At 50.9% G+C, this 19,070-nt stretch overlaps 1 protein-coding gene across 1 annotated transcript in view; it reads right to left on the minus strand.

The window, feature by feature from the left end:
* Poc1a (POC1 centriolar protein A) overlaps window positions 1-18,604 on the minus strand; it is a 68,135-nt gene extending 49,531 nt beyond the window's left edge. Inside the window, exons 1-7 of the mRNA XM_041677241.1 lie at window positions 18,235-18,604; window positions 16,627-16,711; window positions 14,855-15,026; window positions 14,345-14,524; window positions 12,590-12,697; window positions 11,923-12,038; window positions 4,985-5,118 (exon numbers count right to left, since the gene is read on the minus strand). Coding sequence (XP_041533175.1) covers window positions 4,985-5,118; window positions 11,923-12,038; window positions 12,590-12,697; window positions 14,345-14,524; window positions 14,855-15,026; window positions 16,627-16,711; window positions 18,235-18,252 — 813 coding nt within the window. The 5' untranslated portion in view covers window positions 18,253-18,604. The remainder of the gene's footprint in view (window positions 1-4,984; window positions 5,119-11,922; window positions 12,039-12,589; window positions 12,698-14,344; window positions 14,525-14,854; window positions 15,027-16,626; window positions 16,712-18,234) is intronic.
* Window positions 18,605-19,070: the final 466 nt, after the last annotated feature.

Below are 19,070 nucleotides of genomic sequence, written 5' to 3' on the forward strand. Positions count from 1 at the left end.
CATCAGGTTTGGCAGCAAGGGCCTTTACCCACAAGCCATCTGGCCAGCTCCCTGTCCATTTCCTTTAAACACCAAGCATCAGGCAAAAAGAAGCCCATAGTGACTGTTAGATTGCACGCTCTGATACCCTAGGCAGCCTGTCCAGATCTCTGGACTCTCCTCACACTTGACAGACTCTGTGGCACCTGAATTCTGACCATGGGGCCCTAAGAGCTACACTGGCCAAAGTCCAGTATGATACCCTAACACACCATGTACCAGTGAACAAACAGGGCTGTCATCCCACACACTCCCCAGGTATGTGAAAAGGCAGAGTGGCCATCATATATATAACCAAGGGGGCCAAGAGACTTCTGGTGTGGGTGCTCTGACCTCTGACCCTGTACAGAAACAGTCTGGCACACCAGGTGTTTGTATATCCAAGTGGTGAGCCATAGGGAAATTACAACTCTGTGTAGGAGGTGCTGCCTATGGAAAGCAAAGCTCTCCCTCCACCCTGACCCAGGACCCTAGTTCTTAACTCTGGATTGCTAGAGGGTGCCAGAGAGCCAGGCTGACTCTGGGTTTCTTACAATGGCACACATGAATTACTACTCCGTCCTCATGGCCCCTTATACTTCCCAGAGGAGTCCAATCAATACCAGGTAAGACCCTATCGATTATCAAATTACTCCTCAGAACAAAGCAACTAGACAAGGGCTAAGTCCTCTCAAGACACAGGGCAAAGAGACATTCCAGAAGTTTCTTCTACTGTTGCAGCCCCAGGAGAAACCTAAGCACCTAAGATTCTTTTCCTTTACTTCCCCAACCCCAGCTAGGGCCTGGCATGGCCCAAGTGCCCAGAATACATCTGTGGGTCCCTCAGAAGCCTGAGCTCCTGCCACGAGTACAGTCAGCAGCCTCTGCCCATGTCTAGGCCCATGGCAAGTGTTCCCACCCACATTAGGGTAGCTGTCTGCGCTCGCCGGATGGTGTGCAGCTCAGTCACTCCACAGTGACACTCTGCAGTAACACGCATACCAACTGCACAGCCACTAATAGCAGATTTAACTCTGCCCACGGCCCACCCACCATCCTCTCCCAAATAGCTCTAGAGGATTTAAACCAAATGAGCATGGCTCAAGACTATGTTTCAGAAAATACAGAAAAATAAATCTATATTTCTAGCACCTTGCCCCCACACTTGCCACACAGATCTGTGAGGGCCCTGTTCAGGGCATGAGGCTTCAAATGACAGCTGCAGTCGGTGGGAAAGCCCTTCCCTCTCCTGCCGGTGTTCCCTGACGTAAAATGAGGAGGCGCACTGCAGCTCCTGTACAGCTCTCACTTCCCCAAATCTGCACTGCATGGGGAGAGAAGCTGGGACTCGTTCCTTCCTGCTTAACTGCCACCATAGTGGCAGGACCACCTCTACCCCCGCCCAAGCCTCAGACTCAGGGCAGGCCCCTTTCTGGAGCTGACTTGATCCACTGGCCAGAGTAGCAGCATCCACTCAGGGCTGCATCTAGAGGCTTAATGACAGTTCATTGCCTCCCACCTTTGCTGAAAGGCTCCAAGCTAAGGAGTGTTAAAGGGCTAGGACCCATGCAAGTCCAAGCCAGCAAAGAACTTTTCCAGCTCTCTGGTCTGTCAGGTTGCTCAGCAAAGTAATACACTCACCCAAAAGCAAGTTCTTTGCCCCACAGTGAGACCCTAAGCCTCAAAGTGGGGGTCTTTCACCGTATATTGAACCCCTTGTGGGTTCATATGTATTTCATATATATTCAACAGGGGAGGCTGCATATACAGAAAGCCCTTTAAGTGGGCCACTGGGAAGTCTGCTCATCACACACCAGAGAATGACAAAACTGCCATGTGGTTAGACTCCTTGACTGATATTGGCCTACAACCCCACATAGCTCCAATCCAAGAAACCCAAGGCTAACAGGGTGGTCGTGACTCATCCTGGTACTTGACAAGTTACTTCATCTAGTGCCCTTGCACCTAAGGAGATGCTGTGACCTCAACTCAGATAATAACACTCCCCAAAGCACTGTGGCCCTCACCCTTTCTCCTCCTCTGTGGAGAGGACTCCCCTACAGTCTCCGCACAGCTCTCCAGCACACAACAGCCCCTCTCCCTCCTGTCAGGGTCTGCTTCCTGATGTGACCTTGAGGTTGTCCTCCCCAGGGTTTCACCCTTAGCCTGTGATCATCCTCTTCCTACACGTGTGGAAAAGCACAAGAAAGTTGCTGTCCCTCTTGCCAAATGGACTTCCTTGTGACAACTTTCTAGGGATTGCGCCTGGGGACTGCCACTAGTTGGACTTCCTAGGTTTAAGCTGGTTCTATGGGGTCTCTGTCCTAATAGACCAGATCAGGGTGCTGGGATACAGCAGTCATGAGACCTGCTGGCATCTTATCCAGACCAGTGATGCTGAACCAAGGGTGAAACCACAACTCAAATGTCAAAGACATGCGTGACAGGCAAGAGAGCGTAGCAGAAAGTATGGATGTGAGCACTTGTCTCAGCTCTGCTGTCCTGAGAAGTACACAAGGCCCTCAGTGTCACCTGTTCTCAAGTGTTTTCAAATCTGCCATCCTGCTTATCTGCAGTCGGGGACCACTTACAAGCCCAAGAACTGTTAAGTCACACACAGCCGGGCGGGGCTACCAACAGCTGGGCCTCATCCCCCATCATGTCATCACCTCCTGAACAGAGTGTAAAAGCTCAAGTCACCAGAGCCCACCTGCACTTCCGGAAGATCAGACTCCATTCTTGGCCACAGCTCTCCAAAAGCACAAGGAGTTCAGATCAGCTGGTGGGCTTTATGTCTGAACCAGCTATCCAGATAAGCAAGGCTGTTTCACCTGCAACATCCTCCTCTTTGGAAAGCTGACATTGAACTTCCTCCAAACAGGGCAGAGCTGAACTGGACTGGGGTAAAAAAGGCTCTTTTTCAGGCAGCCTTGACCCCCACACGCACTCCCTTGCTTCAGCCCTGATGTTCAACTTTTCAAACCAGAAGCACTCTGTCTCTTTAGTAAGCACCCGAAAGAAAGCATGCCACACAGGGTGAGGAAACTGGCTGTGGAGAACAGCACCGAGCAGCCAGCACCAGCTGAGAGAGTCAGGGGCCTCACTAACAGCCCTTAAGAGAAAGGAGGCAGACAAGGAACAAGTGTCTCTAGAAAGAGCAAGGATTATGAGAAACATGAGCATGGAGTAGAGTCTGGGCAAACCTGGCTTCCTGATCAGCCTGCAGAACTCTAAAGAAGCCAAGCCTAGGGATATCCCGAGCCTGCAGTACCCCAAAAGAAAGCTACGCATCAGAGACCTCAACAAGAGAAACTTATAAAATCTGTGGCAATCCTATTCTGTACTGAACAGGAGTCTAGAGGATGGGAAGAGGAAAACATCCGGCCTTAGATCCCGATTCTCACCTTCATCTGAGCTGTGAGAGATGGGCAGGGAGTGAGCAGGGCCTGCCTACTCTCAGCCAAGCCTCTGAGTACTTTATAGGACACACCTGTCCTTCCTAGTCTCTAACACCTCTGCCTTAACAGAGTCCTCCACAACCCAGGCTGTGAGCGCCAAAGAGTAGGGCCACAACCTTCATTTTGTGTCCCTCCTGTCTGACCCACTAAGCAGGGAGCAGGTGACAGACAGATGCAGGGAAAACAATGTCAGCAGGTTTGCCTTTATGTGTTGGATAATGCACCAGAACATTTGCCATCCATACTGAAGTGTCCTTGGGCTGGGAGAGGTCCCCTCTTCAAAGGACGCTCACAAAGAGAGGGAACATCTGATTTGGTATGCACCTGCTTACATATTATTTCTGAGAAGTGCTTTTGTTCTGCCCATGGAGAGCAGGAGAGGTAGCTTTCATGGGCCCTCCTGGCTAGTGGACCCAAACTGGTTACACATGATCTAATTGCTGCAACGCAAGCAATTGGCTTGCAGTCACTACACCCTAGGACACACTGCACCTGGCTGTGGTGGCCCAGGGAAGACAAGGGCTCACCACTAGACGAGAGACAGCAAACAGCTTTCAGGTCCCAAGAAAGAAGAAAAAGCTATGTCCTCACCTCTGAGCCATGGCCACAAGGCCTGCATGTTCCCCAACAGAAGAGAACAGGATTCAAACATAGCTCGGGGAGCCCTAAGCTAGATAACTCCAGCCTGCTGGAGGGTACGCAAGCTCTCTCAGGGTTCCTTTTAGCCATTGAGGACCTGACCTACTCCTTGTCCTGCCTTCCTCCAGCTCCCAGGTGGAGAAAGGACACACTTAAAATCTCTGCTCTCCACACTCTGGACATCCCACTTGCACATGGTGACTGTGTTCCAACAGAAGACACTTGGAGACTGATCTGTTTGGCAGGAAACAGCTACATCACAACTTCCTGGCGGGGTGTACATGAGAGGCCTAGCTCCACGCCAGCTGCTGGTGAGAACTGCAGGCAGCCCAGCTCTTGTAGATGACCCGCCAGAGAATTCAGAGGGCCAGTGCTCTTTGAAGCCACTAAGACAGAAAGCTTCTGCCCCTTTGACTCAGTGCCAGAAATTCCTAAACAAACACGCAGATTCCCTCTCTTGCCCCAACCTCTGAAACGTCTGTCTTTGAGGTCATGGAAATCAGTGCAACCCAGAACTCCAACGGTGACTAGGGTTCTAAGATGCTACTCACCCACCAAACCAAGGAGCCTAAGCTCTTTAGGGGACTGGTTCCATTCAGCCCACACCTTTCCAATCTTAGTTCCTTACTCCCTTTCTCAGGCATACCAAGTTCAACTCTAGCAATCAAGTGAGGACACAAAAAAGGCCTCTACCAGCTCCTGCAGATGCCAGGCCTGTCTGCATCTCACTGTGTTGTCTAGGCTGAGATGGAACCACAGTGGGCTCCAGGGGAAGAGGACCCCTCAGAAGAACCCCCCTTAAGTGAAACCTAGCCCTGCACCTGCATCAAAGCTGTGCTTCTGCCCCACGCCATGCCAGTACCTCTTACCTGGTGCCCATGGAGTGTGTAGAGCAGCCGGCCCTCCAACACGTCCAGGATCTTGAGGGTTGAGTCACTGGAGGCTGTGATGAGGTAGTTTCCCGAGGGGTGGAAGGAGAGGGCATTCACGGCTGCACTGTGTACTGGAGAAAGAACAGTCATCAGGCACTGGCTGGGAGGCCCCCAGAACACAGCTGAAGCCTGGGAGGGCGATGAGAGTCAACAGTGCCTCAGCATCGGCCTCAGGGGGTCAGGCTAGGATGGCCATTGTTGACTGAGGTAGGGAACTCCTCACGGATTTCCCAGGAAAACAGCCCCATTTATGGACGGGGACCAAGGGCAGGCAAAGAGAGACAATGAAGAAACAAACAGAATACACAAGAGGATAGATGATCCTCTACCTTTCCTATAACTCAGCAGTGAAACTGGAAGAGAACCGGCAATTATAGTGCTAAATCTGCTTTACATTCTGTTACTGCAGGGAAACCCTCGAAATACAATACAATGTGCTATCCTACAGGACAGACCTTGTGTGGGCACAGCAAGCAGAGGATGCAGACTGTCGGGAGCCAGTGGGGCTCAGGCTCCTGTCCTGGTTTTCCCAGTGGCCTGCCTTGTGACCCTGAACAGTCACCCTGACTGACCTGGCAGTTTCTTCATCTGTACCATGGCACTCTTGGGGCTGCTATGAAAATGCTACCAGTTAATCTCTAACTGAACCCTCAGCCCCCAGTGCCAGCATGGGTATCCCTCTCCTTTGGGCCCTGGGCCCTTCTACCCTACCCATTTAGCAGCTCCATCCCATTCATGACTCCTTTCCCCACCATCCCTACCCAAGCCTACCACCTATTCTGGTGTCCCCCATTCTCCAAGAATCAGTCACCCCAATTTTGGTGGCTTGCCCATCTGTGAAACCTTTCACCTCTTGTTCCCAATGGGCTAAAAGTCTCTTGTCCTGTCCCTGATCTTCAAGCTCTCCACTTAAAATCATCTCCCCTGGGAAGCTTTCTGGGGGGCCCCTTTATTTGTTCTTCCAAAACACTACATGGCTCATGCAAATTTACCCTCTCATTATGTGCTGCGTTCAGATTCACATCCACTGTCTTCTGACATCACCTCATCAGACAGAGACTAAGCCAAGGCCTCACCAAGAGGGACACAGAAAATGGAGAGGAAGCAGCTACTTAGGATGGTTGTTCAGAAGGAAGCCCCTGAGGCTACACAGCCCTTCTCTAAGGCTGAAGGCATGTTGTGTACGGAGCTCATAGAGATGGACAGAGCTATGTAGTCCCCATGAGGAAGGAGCAACATCATAGCCAACACATGGATCTGCTATTCACTACCACTAATCTGCTGAAGAAGCCAGTGGAGCTGAGATAACCACGACCCTGATGGGCTGGCACAGCCACAAATAAAGAGGCAAGTTGAAAACCCAGGCTCTCACCGGGCTCCAAGAGGATGCAGGAACCTCTGCAAGGCCCTCAGCAGAGCCCATAAGGATTACAGGAAGCCTCTTAGATGCTAACCACATTGAGGTACTGATATGTTGGGGAGTATGGAGACATGTTCCCAAGCACACTTAGGGGAGACAGCCAAGGCTTTATGTAACCTGGTATTTATATCTGAACAACACGTTCTACTGACACAAGCCTGGAGAAGATCTGAAGGTTTCTGCAGCCCACTCCTGGAGAGAACAGAGACCCCTCAGCCTGCCTTGGAAGGAAAGCCACCCAAGTGCCACCTAAGACAAAGAAGCAGAAGTACAGCCAATGGCAGAAAAGTGGGACATGGTGAGGCATGCTCAGGGAGTCCTGGGCTTCCCCCGAACACCAATCTGTTTGGACACAACTATGGCCTCCCCTCTGGTCAGGCCTACCAGAGAGAGAAAACTGGGTTAAGAAAAAGAGCAACAGAAGCCCCACCCCATTCCAAATGCCAGGGTACACAATATCTACAGTCACTACCCCCAAGAAGGGCTGAGCCTGACATGTCAGGCTTTGGGGGACATCCCTATTCCCCACTTGCTCTCCTGCCTCATCTGCTGGCCACAGTCTCCCCCACTCTGCTTCTAATCAAGCCCGACCTTACAAGCTATCCCTGCCCCACAAAGGGGTGAGTCTCCCCCTCACAATGCCTTGAGCAGTGACCATCCAAGAACAATCTACTTTTCATGAAGTCCTACGCAATGGCAGCTATCGGGGACAACACAGACTATCATTGAGAGCTCCTGGCTGTGATCTAGAGAGGGAAATGTAATTCAGTGTCAGAGATGCACAGCAACAAGCTTCTACAGGCCACCAGGAGCCAATGGGATCCTACAGCCCCATCCCTAAAGACCAGGAAATGGCTTTAAATTGTGGGCAGCAGATAACCTGAAGAGAGACTTATATTTACACAGTCCTTCTGCCTATACTGTTTTGTGTACAGGAAGAAGGCTTTGGCAAACCTGGGCCTGATGGGAGTACAGAGAGGCCAAGGGGTCCAGAAAATGCCTGTGGGCTGGGCAGGATGAAACCTCCTGAAGTAGACAGTGCCAGGGTTGAGTTCCATTTCCACATCCTCGGAAGTGCTGCTCACTTCCAAGTGTCCAGCACGGCTCCTCTTGATGGTGACTAGTGTTTCCAGTGACTCACCGGCCTCTGGACTTCCAGGAAACTTTGTCTATACCTGCAAGGACCCCTCTTCGGAAAGTTCACATAAATGGCCACTTTAGGATGGTAGGAAACAGTGAGGTAGGTTAGCCAGCATTGCTCCTGATCAATACATTCAATCTCAAAACACCAAGTAGGGCCAGAGAAATAACAAGGTGCTTGGAGAGCTAGCTCAGCAGTTAAGAATGCACTGCTTTTGTAGAGGAACTGAGTTTGGTTCCCAGCATCCACGTCAGGCAGCTTACAACAACTTACAACTCCAATTCCAGGGGATCCAACTTCCTATTCTGGCCTCTGCTAGTACCAGGACACACACACACACACACACACACACACACACACACAATTTTTTAAATCAAAAAACAAACAAACAACAAGAAAGCAAAAAAGCCTTCACGACTAGATTGAGGGAGAGGGCTTGGTGACAGCATGCTTGACATCCTAGGTTCACTCCCTAGCACAATGTTAAAAACATAAAACAAGCTGGGCGATGGTGGCGCACGCCTTTAATCACAGCACTCAGGAAGCAGAGGCAGACGGATCTCTGTGAGTTCGAGACCAGCCTGGTCTACAGAGCTAGTTCCAGGACAGGCTCCAAAGCCACAGAGAAACCCTGTCTCGAAAAACCAAAAACAAAAAAACATAAAACAAGGGGCAGAAGGGATGGCTCAACAGCTAAAAGGATTAGCTGCTCTTCTGAAGACCCTGGTTCGAGTCCTAGCACCCTCATAGCTGCTCACAACAATTTGTAACTCCAGTCCTAGGGGTCCAGTGCTCTCTTCTCTTTGGGCAAAACACATACTTGACACACAGACATACACACAGGCAAAACACCCATACCATACATATGAAAACAAAGAAAGCTTAAACAAACACCTCTTGAGTAGGTAGGGGTGCCGAGATGTTCTTAGGAACCAGTGACCAGAGAACTCAGGACTAAGAATTTCAACTGAAGCTCCTGGAAATGACAAAGACTAGCCTGCTTAAAGCCAGCTAGGAAAACCATCCTTGGCCAGCTGGTGATGCATGCCTTTAAATCCAGCACTCAGGAGGCAGAGGCAGGCAGATGTGTGAGTCTGAGGTCAATTTTTTTTTTTTAGTCTGCAGAGTGAGTTCTAGGACCACCTAGTCTACACAGAGAAGCTCTGTCTTGAAAAACAAACAAACAAACAAAAGAGAGAGAAAGAGAACAAGAAACCTCTCTCTCCTAGGAACCCTGTGAATAAAACACTAGTGGGAATGATGGGCAGACTCCCAGGCCCTTTCTACTGAAGAGCTAGATTTGCCTTCCAGCTGCATGACTGTAGGCACGCCGTACACTCTCTGTGGGTGAAGGGGGAGTGCCCGTGTCTTGCTAGTCACCCAGTGTGCCTGGATCATGGACCTGCACATGCCTGTAAAACCACAAAGCAGATTCTGGGTTCTGGGATGGCGGGGGCTGCTGCTCAGATGTTTGAACAGTCTTAACGTGGGCTCTGAGCATATGGCACTTAACCCACCTCCATGGGAACTGGCACTCCCAGGGCTCCACCAACCCGTACTGAATTGGGAAATCCGAACTGCTCCTTGCAGTGATAGGCCAGAGCCAAGAAACTCCTTGCCTGGGAGGACAGTCAGTCAGCCTTAGGTAAACAGCGGTGGTTTATGCTGTAGCTGAAAGCCCAAGTGAGCTTTACTCCAACAACCCAGCCAAGCGCAGGAAGCACGGCCATGGCGGCTGGATGCACACTGCAGGAGCACCAACCACACTCTCACAAGAGCCCACCGTCCTCTCAAATGAGAAAGCTACTTACAAGTGTCTGGCAACCACCCAGTGTCACCAGGGAAGACATTTGGAAATCACTGTCCTTGAAATATCTCACCTGGCTTCCTTAGGGATCTGGGACAGAGAGAGAGATCAGAGGTTTGCCACCACAGTGCTGAGAGGCCTTTCTGAGCAATCAGCCTCCACACAGATCTATGGGCACACTGAAGACGTGTGAGCCTCCCAAGCACTGTTTTAGCCACGGGGCTCTCTGGGAAGGCCCTAGACTTGAGCAGATCTCTCCAGAGCCTGGTGTTAGAAGGTAGAGTGAGAGCTGTTTCTCCTGCCCCTACCCAGGCTAAGGGGTGAGTTTGCCTCATGTGAACACCCACCAGGTGCCACAGCCTTCTGTAGGAAGCACAAGAGAAGATGGCTGTGTTTATAGACTGCACGGAGTCCACAAGGCTCCAACACACACCAGGACAGCTGAGAAATATGCCCCTGCAGCCTTGCTGAGGAGTTCCATCCCAAGAGGCAAGGACAGCAGCAAATGCCCACTGAAAGCTTTCCGGGGAACCTGTGGGTGACAAGTACTCTGGTCCACTTGGAACCTGGCCTTGATGCTCACCCAGGTCCACACACCTTCTAGCTCTGCTAGCACTGAGCTGTCCTTCTGCCCATGACCAAGCCCACTCCCCCACCTCCTCTGTATTGTTCCATCTCCTGAGAGTTCATTCTCCTTCTGGCTCTGCCTTCCCCCAGCTATGTCATGGTCTGGTTGCTTTGGAGACCTTTTCTCTTCAGTGGTCCTCCAATCATAAGGGCCCAGAATATGGCACTGACCCTTCTCATGTCCTAGATCCCAGGGCCCAGCTGGCCCCTCCACCACCAGAGCATCAGCTCCTGCCTCTACTCACTGCACATAAGCAGTCCCCTTGGCCTGACCCCTCTGCACTGGACATCCATACACCAGTGGCCAGGGTCTGTCAACCACACACCCTAGAATCTCACTCTATATTTGTCCTCTCAAATGACCTCATCCATTTGCTTCTTACCTGTCATGCCCCAGAGTTGCCAGCCACTAGTATTTGGAACCTCAGATTTAAAGGTGGCATTCAAGATTCTTCCAATGAGTACATGCAGCTATAACTCATGAACACCAGGTCTAGGCTCCTGATCCACCATGAGAGTGAGACTCCTCCAGAGACAGCTAGAAATGCTCTCCTCCCAGTGTAAGGAGTGTGTGGCAGGTACCACACCAAGCATGAACTACAATACCTCTACGTACTCTCATCAGCTTCCCACCTCGTGCCGGAGGTCCTATTATCTATCCCCCCTTCACAGGACACGGCCTGTACCCCTGGCCACTGCATGCCACTGTCACTTTCCTGCCTCACCTCCACCAGTCAGTGTGGGGTCCAGTCTCCCACCCTGCGCCTTCACTTAGGCCTGGCCGGAACAGAAAACAGTGTAGGGCCCACCCCTCTCAGGCGGAAGACTGAGCTCACCGCTGCTCTGCTCTAGAAGCCTCTGAAAGAACATCAAGGGCTGATGCCTAGGCGCTCTGATTAGGAGAGACCTGGTTCTTGCGGCTAAGGCCTGCCACCTGGTGGTGGCGCAGTGTACTGTATGTCCAGGCCGACCACTGGGAGCAGCAGCTCTGTCACTGCTGCCACAGCCACTTTCCATTCTTTTTGTTTTGTTTTCTCTGTGTAACAGTCCTGGCTGTCCTGGAACCTGCTTTGTAGACCAGGCTGGTCTCGAACTCACAGAGATCCTCAGCCTCTGCCCCCACAAGTACTGGAATTTAAGGCATGTGCCACCACTGCCCAGCACACTTTCCATTTTTAACATAAACTCAAGCCCTGTCTCACCACCTGCAAGACGAACCCTATTATTTTCCCAGGATAATGATAAAGAGTCAACTGACGCGCCCAGTGTCACACAGCTGGGAATGATGAAGCTCGCTACAGAATCCACACTTTTCCCCTTTCCAGGTCTACTCACCTCAGTGACTCAAGTGCTTATGGGGATATTGGGTAGAGAGTGCTAAAGACTGAGCTCCAAACCAGTGTCAACTCCCTGCTGCTTTGCCATCCAAAGGTGACAATAAGGGGCCATGGCCCTGGGCCTGGAAGCAGGTCAACCTTCTACATGGTTCATAACTGTAGGCAGATGGTGGAAGAGAACTGAGGCCAAGGTCCCACCAGTGACCTCTTGAGCAGCCCTGGAAAGTCATCTCTGTCATAGGGAGAAATGAGCAGTGGGAGGCTCTCAAGAAGTACCCTCACGGACAGTCCTAGACAGAAACCCACTGAAGACTCCTCAGCTGAGTGTGTAAGCTTCTGCTACCTCATAGAAGGGTACCTCGTGATCAACATCCCAAGCTAAGATAGCTGCTCCGCCAACTATTCACCCTGGCTAACCCAACAGCCACAAGATGCCTCCCGACTCAGGGCTGGCCTTTGGCCTGTTTGATCATTGCGGCAATGAACCAAATGCCCACATGGTCTCACCGCAGCTCCTTGCCTAGGGTACTGTTTACCACTCACGCTGATAGTGCTGCAGCAGCCGGTGGGTCCGCACATCCCACACCTTCACTGTGTTGTCCATGCCAGCAGCGGCGATGCAGGTACCGCTGGGGTGGAAGTCCACATAGGTGACAAAACTGGAAGACAGGGACAGTCACATAGTGTAAGAGGTCTTCCTTGGTTAGGATGGACACAGAAGTGTCCTGTCCCTTTTCATTTGTTCACACGGCTCCCTCAAACTGGAACATGCTCAGATGCAGGCCACTCCCATTCTCCATGTATGATGTGACAGAGAACAAAGAGCCACTGACTGCTGCAAGAACTGGAGGCTTTCCTTCCTAAATCACTACCCTGGGGGACACTAAGTTTAACATGCAGTTTAGGGAGCTGATTCAATGCTCTGAGAGACACAATAGAATTTTGAGAACTTAGAAACTATAGAGGGAAAAAGAGGCCAAATTATTGCATGACCTTAGGTGAAGTGTTTCTGCTATCCATGGGGTGGGGACTGGGCTTAACTGTCTACCCACAAAGAAAAAGGTTCAAAGCTCATACAAAAAAGCAAGCCAGCCAAAGAGCAGCAAGCAGGGCTACCACATGCGCAGTCTTAGGCCCCAAAGGCCACTGGGACTTCTGTCTTGACCTGTGCAGGAACACCTGCAAACTGAGGATGACCATAGGGACTCACCCGCCATGCTCACAGTAAGAGTGGACACACTCCCGGCTAGTCTTGTCCCACAGCTTCACAGTCTTGTCATCACTGGCAGACACGATGAGCCGCCCATCAGGGGAAAACCTAAGTTAAGTACAGAATAAGTCACATGACTAACAGACTCTTTGACTATCACACCGTGTTCTCTATAGCCATCTCTCCCAGCATGCTGTTACCTGATCCAGGAATTTTTTGGGCATTTTGGGATTCTTGTGTTATTGTTATTTTGACATAGGGTCTCACTATGTAGCCCTGGCTGGCCTGCAACACTCTATGTGTAGATCAGGCTGGCCTCAAACTGTGGCAATCCTCCTGCCTCTCCTGAGACTATATAGGTGTGCACCACTAGACCCAGCTACCTGAACCAGGAACGACCTAGGGTTACATGCCCTGCTTGGTAGGAGAGACCCAGCCAATCACCTTACTTGTAGGGTGGGGTCCCCCGAGGATATTTTTTACTTATAAAGATTGTGGGCGCACTCCCGTGCTCCGGGCTGCCCCTTCTGCTTTCCTGTTCTCCGCTGGAACCTCTGGTTCTGTAAGTCTATTTTCCCAATTAAAGCTGTATATATTTATTACAATTTCTGTCTGCATTCATTTATGCCGGTACACTGCTCTAAGACCTTCAGTGATCCTGGGCAAGTGGCTTCCCTCTCTGTGAGATCCATCCTTTCCAGTGCCCGCAGTAATCACGCAGTAGCATACTGCATAGAATACCCAGAAGGCACATGGTCTGTAGCGATACACAACTGGTCTAGTTTGATGTATGGAGGAGATCGCGAGTCCCACATCAGTACATTAGCAAAACACAGTGGGCCAACAAAAACACATGGAGGTCTGGGAGCTACCATCAAAGGACTACTGTGGATATCATACCCCACTTTGTTTACTTGACCCCTGCCCTCCTCTGTTCTTATGTCCTTGACCATAAGACCTCTCAGAACAGGGCCTTCCCAGAAAAAGAATAGTTCTGTTCTAGGGACTAAGTAACTTCCATGGTATCCACAGAGGAAGATAGCTCAATGGTCCCTAACCTCTGACTTTCATGGTTTCTTTGTGTTCTGGTCACCATAACCCCCTCTTCCGGAGCAGAGCTGTGACATGAGAAAGCTCTGCTGAAAGGAGCTGAAGACGCCACAGGCAGGCAAATCTGTGTCTGCCACGTCGCAGCACTGCCTCCCACACCAAAGCCAGAGCCTCAGCATCAAGCCCCACCTAGCAGCTCTAGAGCACAATTAAGTTCTGAGGAAGTAGGCGAACCCGAGTGCCAGAGAAATGTGGGCTCAGGCCCCAGCTCCACCACGTACCCACTGCAGGCCCCAGGGCAAGAGACTGTTCTGTTCTGAGCCTGTTTCTTTTTCTGCAAAATGAGAACGATGCTACCCAGATAGCAGAACCGTCCAAAGGAACAAGGAGCCACTGCATGGTGGTACTGACAAGAGCTTGCTGCTGCTGCTGCTGTTACTGCTGCTGTCCTGGGAGTACTCAGCACTCCTGACAGAGGGTCACAGCTGACTAAGAGGTATCACACATGAGCTCAGTGAAGCTCCTGACCAGTTCGGTGTAGCAACCACAGCTGTTGACACATTACAGATCAGGAAATCAAGGCTCAGGGATACATTAAAGGGAAGCTGTGTAACTTGCCCAAGGTTACAGGCTGATACCCAAGGGTTCCTCTCTGTCCCCTACCACCCCGACGCCCTCCAGGTTCTCCACTCAGACAATGCTCACTTGGCACAGCGAACCCAGTTGATGTGCTGGCTCAGGGAAAACAGGAATCTCTGGCGATGAGTTGACCACACCTTGACTGTCTTGTCATCAGAGGCTGTCACAAGCGACTGGCCATCACTGCAGAAGTGGACACTCCTCACTGTGGCCGTGTGTGCACGAAACATGGTTGATTCACCTTTGCTATGAGGACAGACACCCAGACTCAGAAGATTCACAGCAGTGACACGAGGACCTACAAGTGCACCAGAGTTCTCTCTACCTCTCCAGGCCTCACTGTCCCGGGGCCCCCGAAAGGCAAGAGTCTCTCCACCAGAAACAAAGTGCTTCTCCCCATCTCTACCCTTACGTGAATCCTTCCAGCTTAAGCAGACAGCCCCAGCTGAAGCCCTCTGCTGGCATCTAAGGTCACATGTCCCAGTGACCAGCTCAAAGCCAGGAAAGGACCTAAGGAGGGACAACTCTTATACCAGGTCCCTCAACACTGTTAGTCCCTTGAGGTCCATAACTCACACATTGGGTACCCAGATGCGAACAGTCTTGTCTCGAGAGCCTGAGGCAAGCAGGTGTCCCGACGGGGAGAAGTTCACACAAGTCACAGCATCCTTGTGGCCCGTGAAGCGGTAGGCACGTGACTGGGGCTTCATGTGCCAGATCATGAGGCATGAGTCCATGGAGCCGCTGGCTAAGGAGAGTATCAAGACGTTTCTCAGACCTCAAGAACCTTGGGTACCCACCTCACTGCTGGGATACAGGAGGCCCAGCTCCACCTTCACAAGCATCTCCAACAGGGCAAAAAGGATCCCATTGGGATGGAAAGGTTGCCAGCTATGGCCTGGCAGTTCTCCATGCAGCAGGCCAACACAGGAACCACACTGACAGACCATTCACATGCCATTTCCGTATTGCAACCCAGGGTCCTATGAAATTCATCCCTATGAGGTCTCCCATGGATACTCTGAGAGCACAGGGGCCCAGTCCTCCCAACACTCCAGAAGCCAATTAGATATAGAAGACATTTTCTATTCAAAGGGCCAACTTGGGGCTGGAGAGATAGCTCAGTGATTAACTATGTCCTCTTCTGGACTCTGGGGGCACCAGGCACATGTGTGGTGCACAGATATACATGCAGATAAAACAATCACATAAATAAAATGAGCCAATCTAAAAATAAAAACAAAACAAAGAACCAAACTTAGTAAGAAGCCTAAGGAGGAACAGACAACAAAATAGCTTCAGTTCCCTCTTTGTTTAGAGCAAACCAACAGCCTCTGGCAGGGAAACTCAGCAATAAGATAAGGAGGCAAGCCTAACCCACGGGAAAAGAAACCTGCAGTCAGGAAAGCTGTTTAGGAACCCTGGTGTGTACAAGGAAGGGGAAGTGGTATGGAGTGGGAGATGGGCCTTGTTAAATATCTTTCTCACTAGCAGGTCTCTATAACAAGAAAATGTGCCATATTACTGTGGGCAATCAAACTGAAGACTCACGAAAAGGAGCCAGTTGGGGGTCCACACCCCAGAGCAGACCCAAGAAGTAGCCAGGATGCACAGAGGAAAACCTAGACCCTGTACTCTCAAAGGATGCATGACCAGCATGCACACAGCCCGCATGGGTCTGCACCAAGTTCTCTGCATATATACTATATGCTTCCAATTTAATGTCATTATGGGACTCCTGAGTGTGCAGAACAAGCGTGTCTTTGACTCTTGTGCCTTCTTCTTGGACTCTTTTCCTTGTTTGCTTGTTTTGTCCAACTCAGATATGATAGTTTTTGTTTATCTTATTATATTTTATTATTATTCCTTAGAAGCCTGGTCCCCCCCCCCTTTTTTTTTTTGAGACAGGGTTTCTCTGTAGCTTTGGAGCCTCTCTGTCCTCGAACTCGCAGAGATCTGCCTGCCTCTGCCTCCCGAGTGCTGGGATTAAAGGCGTGCGCCACCACCGCCCGGCGCCCGGCGAGGGACTGCGAGGAGTAGAGGGAGGGAAACAGCAATCCTATATATATTGTGAGAAAAAGAATCTTTCCAATAAAAGGAAAAAGATTAAACTAAACAAAGGCTGCATGACCCTGACAAGGCTCCTAACCTTTCTGGGTGTTACACTCTATTCACGCACAATGGAGCTTACGGAGCCTAGTAAGTCCAGTGTTCAGAAAGCTAACACATTAGAAGCAAGACAAAGGACTAAACAAAACAGCATGTCCTTGCTGTACTCTGGCGTCCCCACACCAATCCTTGTAAGTTTAGAATCTAGAACCTGAGACAAGATAGATGCCTTCACTTACCCAGCTGCTTTGTGTTGAGACTGAAGTCCACGCAGGTAACTGCATCTCGGTGGCCCTTAAAGTGCCTCTCCAGTGAGGGGTCCTCCTGGGGGAGAGCAAGGTCAAGTGAGTAAAAGACTTCTTTGGGACTAAGACTCTTCCTATAACCAGGAGATGTTAAAAATACTCAAGTGGTTTTTTTGTTTTTTGATTTTCCGAGGCAGGGTTTCTCTGTATAGCTCTGGCTGTCCTGGAACTCACTCTGTAGACCAGGTTGGCCTCAAACTCACAGATATTCACCTGCCTCTACCTCCCAAGTGCTGAGATTAAAGGCGTGCACCACCACTGCCCGGCCCCTCAAGTGTTTTTATATCTTGTATATAAGGAACCCTAAGAAATCCACTAAAAGCTGTTAGAATAAAGGAGTGCAGTACGGAAAGGGACACAGTCTACAAACACACCCATCAACAGATGAATAAACAAATCACAACAAATAAACCACATGTGGGTCGAGCATGGTGCCACTTATCTTTAATCCCAGCACTCGGGAGGCAGGAGCAGGCAACTCTCTGTGAGTTAGAGGCCAGCCTGGTCTACAGAGCGAGTTCCAGGATGGCCATGGCTGTATACAAGACTTAGGAGTTATGCAGAGTTAAGGTATCTCCTTCCACCTCAAACATCAAAAACTTTAGAAGCCCATTTTAGGAGCTCCAAGGAACCCAGATTGGGAAAGGACATTCCTACGGCATAGCAGAGCCACCGTTACTCCACGAAGCTGTACCCAAAACAAAGGTGAGGCCCAGTGCCCAGCTCCACCCCCAACACACCTGCAGGGCCACGCCTTTTAACAGATGGAGTGGTAGTTCAGGGGGAGGGCTCTCACAAAGCAGCAAGTGAACATTCGGCCTCATCTGAACCTCTTGGAAAAATAAGGACAAAGCAGTGTCTATCCTAGGCTCAGTGGGCAGAAAGGTCCAGCCCTGATCAGTGGGGACCCCTTCCCGATGCCCTCTTCCCTGAGTCGTTCATCCTGCATGTGGGCCTCCCCGCCCCTAAAACCAGTGTGTTGTTATGGATGTCAACATATGATCAGATTGGTAATCAAAATTCTAGGTTCCATTTTTGCCCAAGTCTTCAGGTGCACCGGGGCCATCGGCTACCACCTCGTCAGAGCACCAGGCACTTTGGATGCAAACTTTTATTTAAAAGGCCAATTTGGAGTCCGTTTTCTGGACTGGGAGAGGGGTCAGGGTCCGGCCTAGGTCATACTGCAGGTCTCCGACACCTCAGGCATTCCAATGGCCTACTGCTTCAGCCTGTTAGAAAGGATGTTGCTTCCAAGAAGACATCAAGAAGAGGACAGGATGACGAGGCTCACACTGGTCCCAGGCCACGACAAGGCTCGGGCCTTGCTTGTATCTTCCTCGCTAAATCATAAATCCCAGAAGCAGGGGCTTGGTTGTTCGCCAGAGTGGTCCAGCATCTAGTCTGGCACTTGGGACGCTGGGTCAATGCCAGACCCACCCCGTAACCTTAGATGGGGAGGCAACCCCAGAACCCCGCGTCACCACCCGCCCCTCTCGTGGCCATTGCTCCAGCCAGCCAGGCGCCCACTCTCCAGAGACTTACCGGGCTGGGAGCGGCCATGGCGGGGCTGGCGGGGCTGGCAGGACCAGAAGCACCTCAAAAGCCCGAGGTAGCTGGGCCGGCAGTTGTGCCTGTTCAGTTTCCGCGCCCCCAATCGCCGCCAATAGCAACGCCGGTGGCGTCTCCGCGTCCCGCCCACAGCAGTTAAAGGAGAAGAGTCCTAGATTTTTGACCGCCGACCGGAAGTGGGCCAGTTCCACAGTCGTCACGCTCTCTTCCTCCAGCTCCACAGATGAGTTAACCCGCCTAGCAGCCAAAAGCCTCTGTTCGCCGTCACATCTTCCTTCTGAGAACTTAAAAAATCCTAGCTAAAGGTTTAGGCCCTACGGTTCATCGCCTAGCTCAGGTAATAGAGCGCGCAGCCTTCCGGGAAATGAAGTTCTACATAGCTCTTACCGTACAGTCTTAATAAAAGTAGAACTACATTTCCAGAGATGCCCCGGGGCGGGCGGAGCTTTACCATTAGGAGTGGCGGCCTTAAGAATCCCGGAAAGAGAATACTGGTGGTGGTGTTTGGTGATGCCTTAAAGCTTCCGCCGAAGGCGCCATTGAAAACCAGCTCCTAAGTGTCTATTTAAAAGAGCTGGAGTCACTCGGAATCACAACCATAGAGTAGAGAGACCTGTGTTCAATTCTTAATTTTCCCATGGCTTTACTGGGTAACCTCAGGAAAAGCGTGTCTGCTCCGAGGACAGTCTCCCCATTTGTCTTAAAAGTGACTGTGGTTGCAGCCCGGTCTTCTTCACATATTCTGTGTCTAAAAGAAGTCCATGTATTCCCATCACTGGATAGTCTGGGGAGAATCTTGAATTCGTGCG

Source organism: Microtus oregoni, unplaced genomic scaffold (assembly GCF_018167655.1).
Source record: "Microtus oregoni isolate MIOR12 unplaced genomic scaffold, Mior012 000028F_ref0000031, whole genome shotgun sequence".
NCBI classification, from domain to species: Eukaryota; Metazoa; Chordata; class Mammalia; order Rodentia; family Cricetidae; genus Microtus; species Microtus oregoni.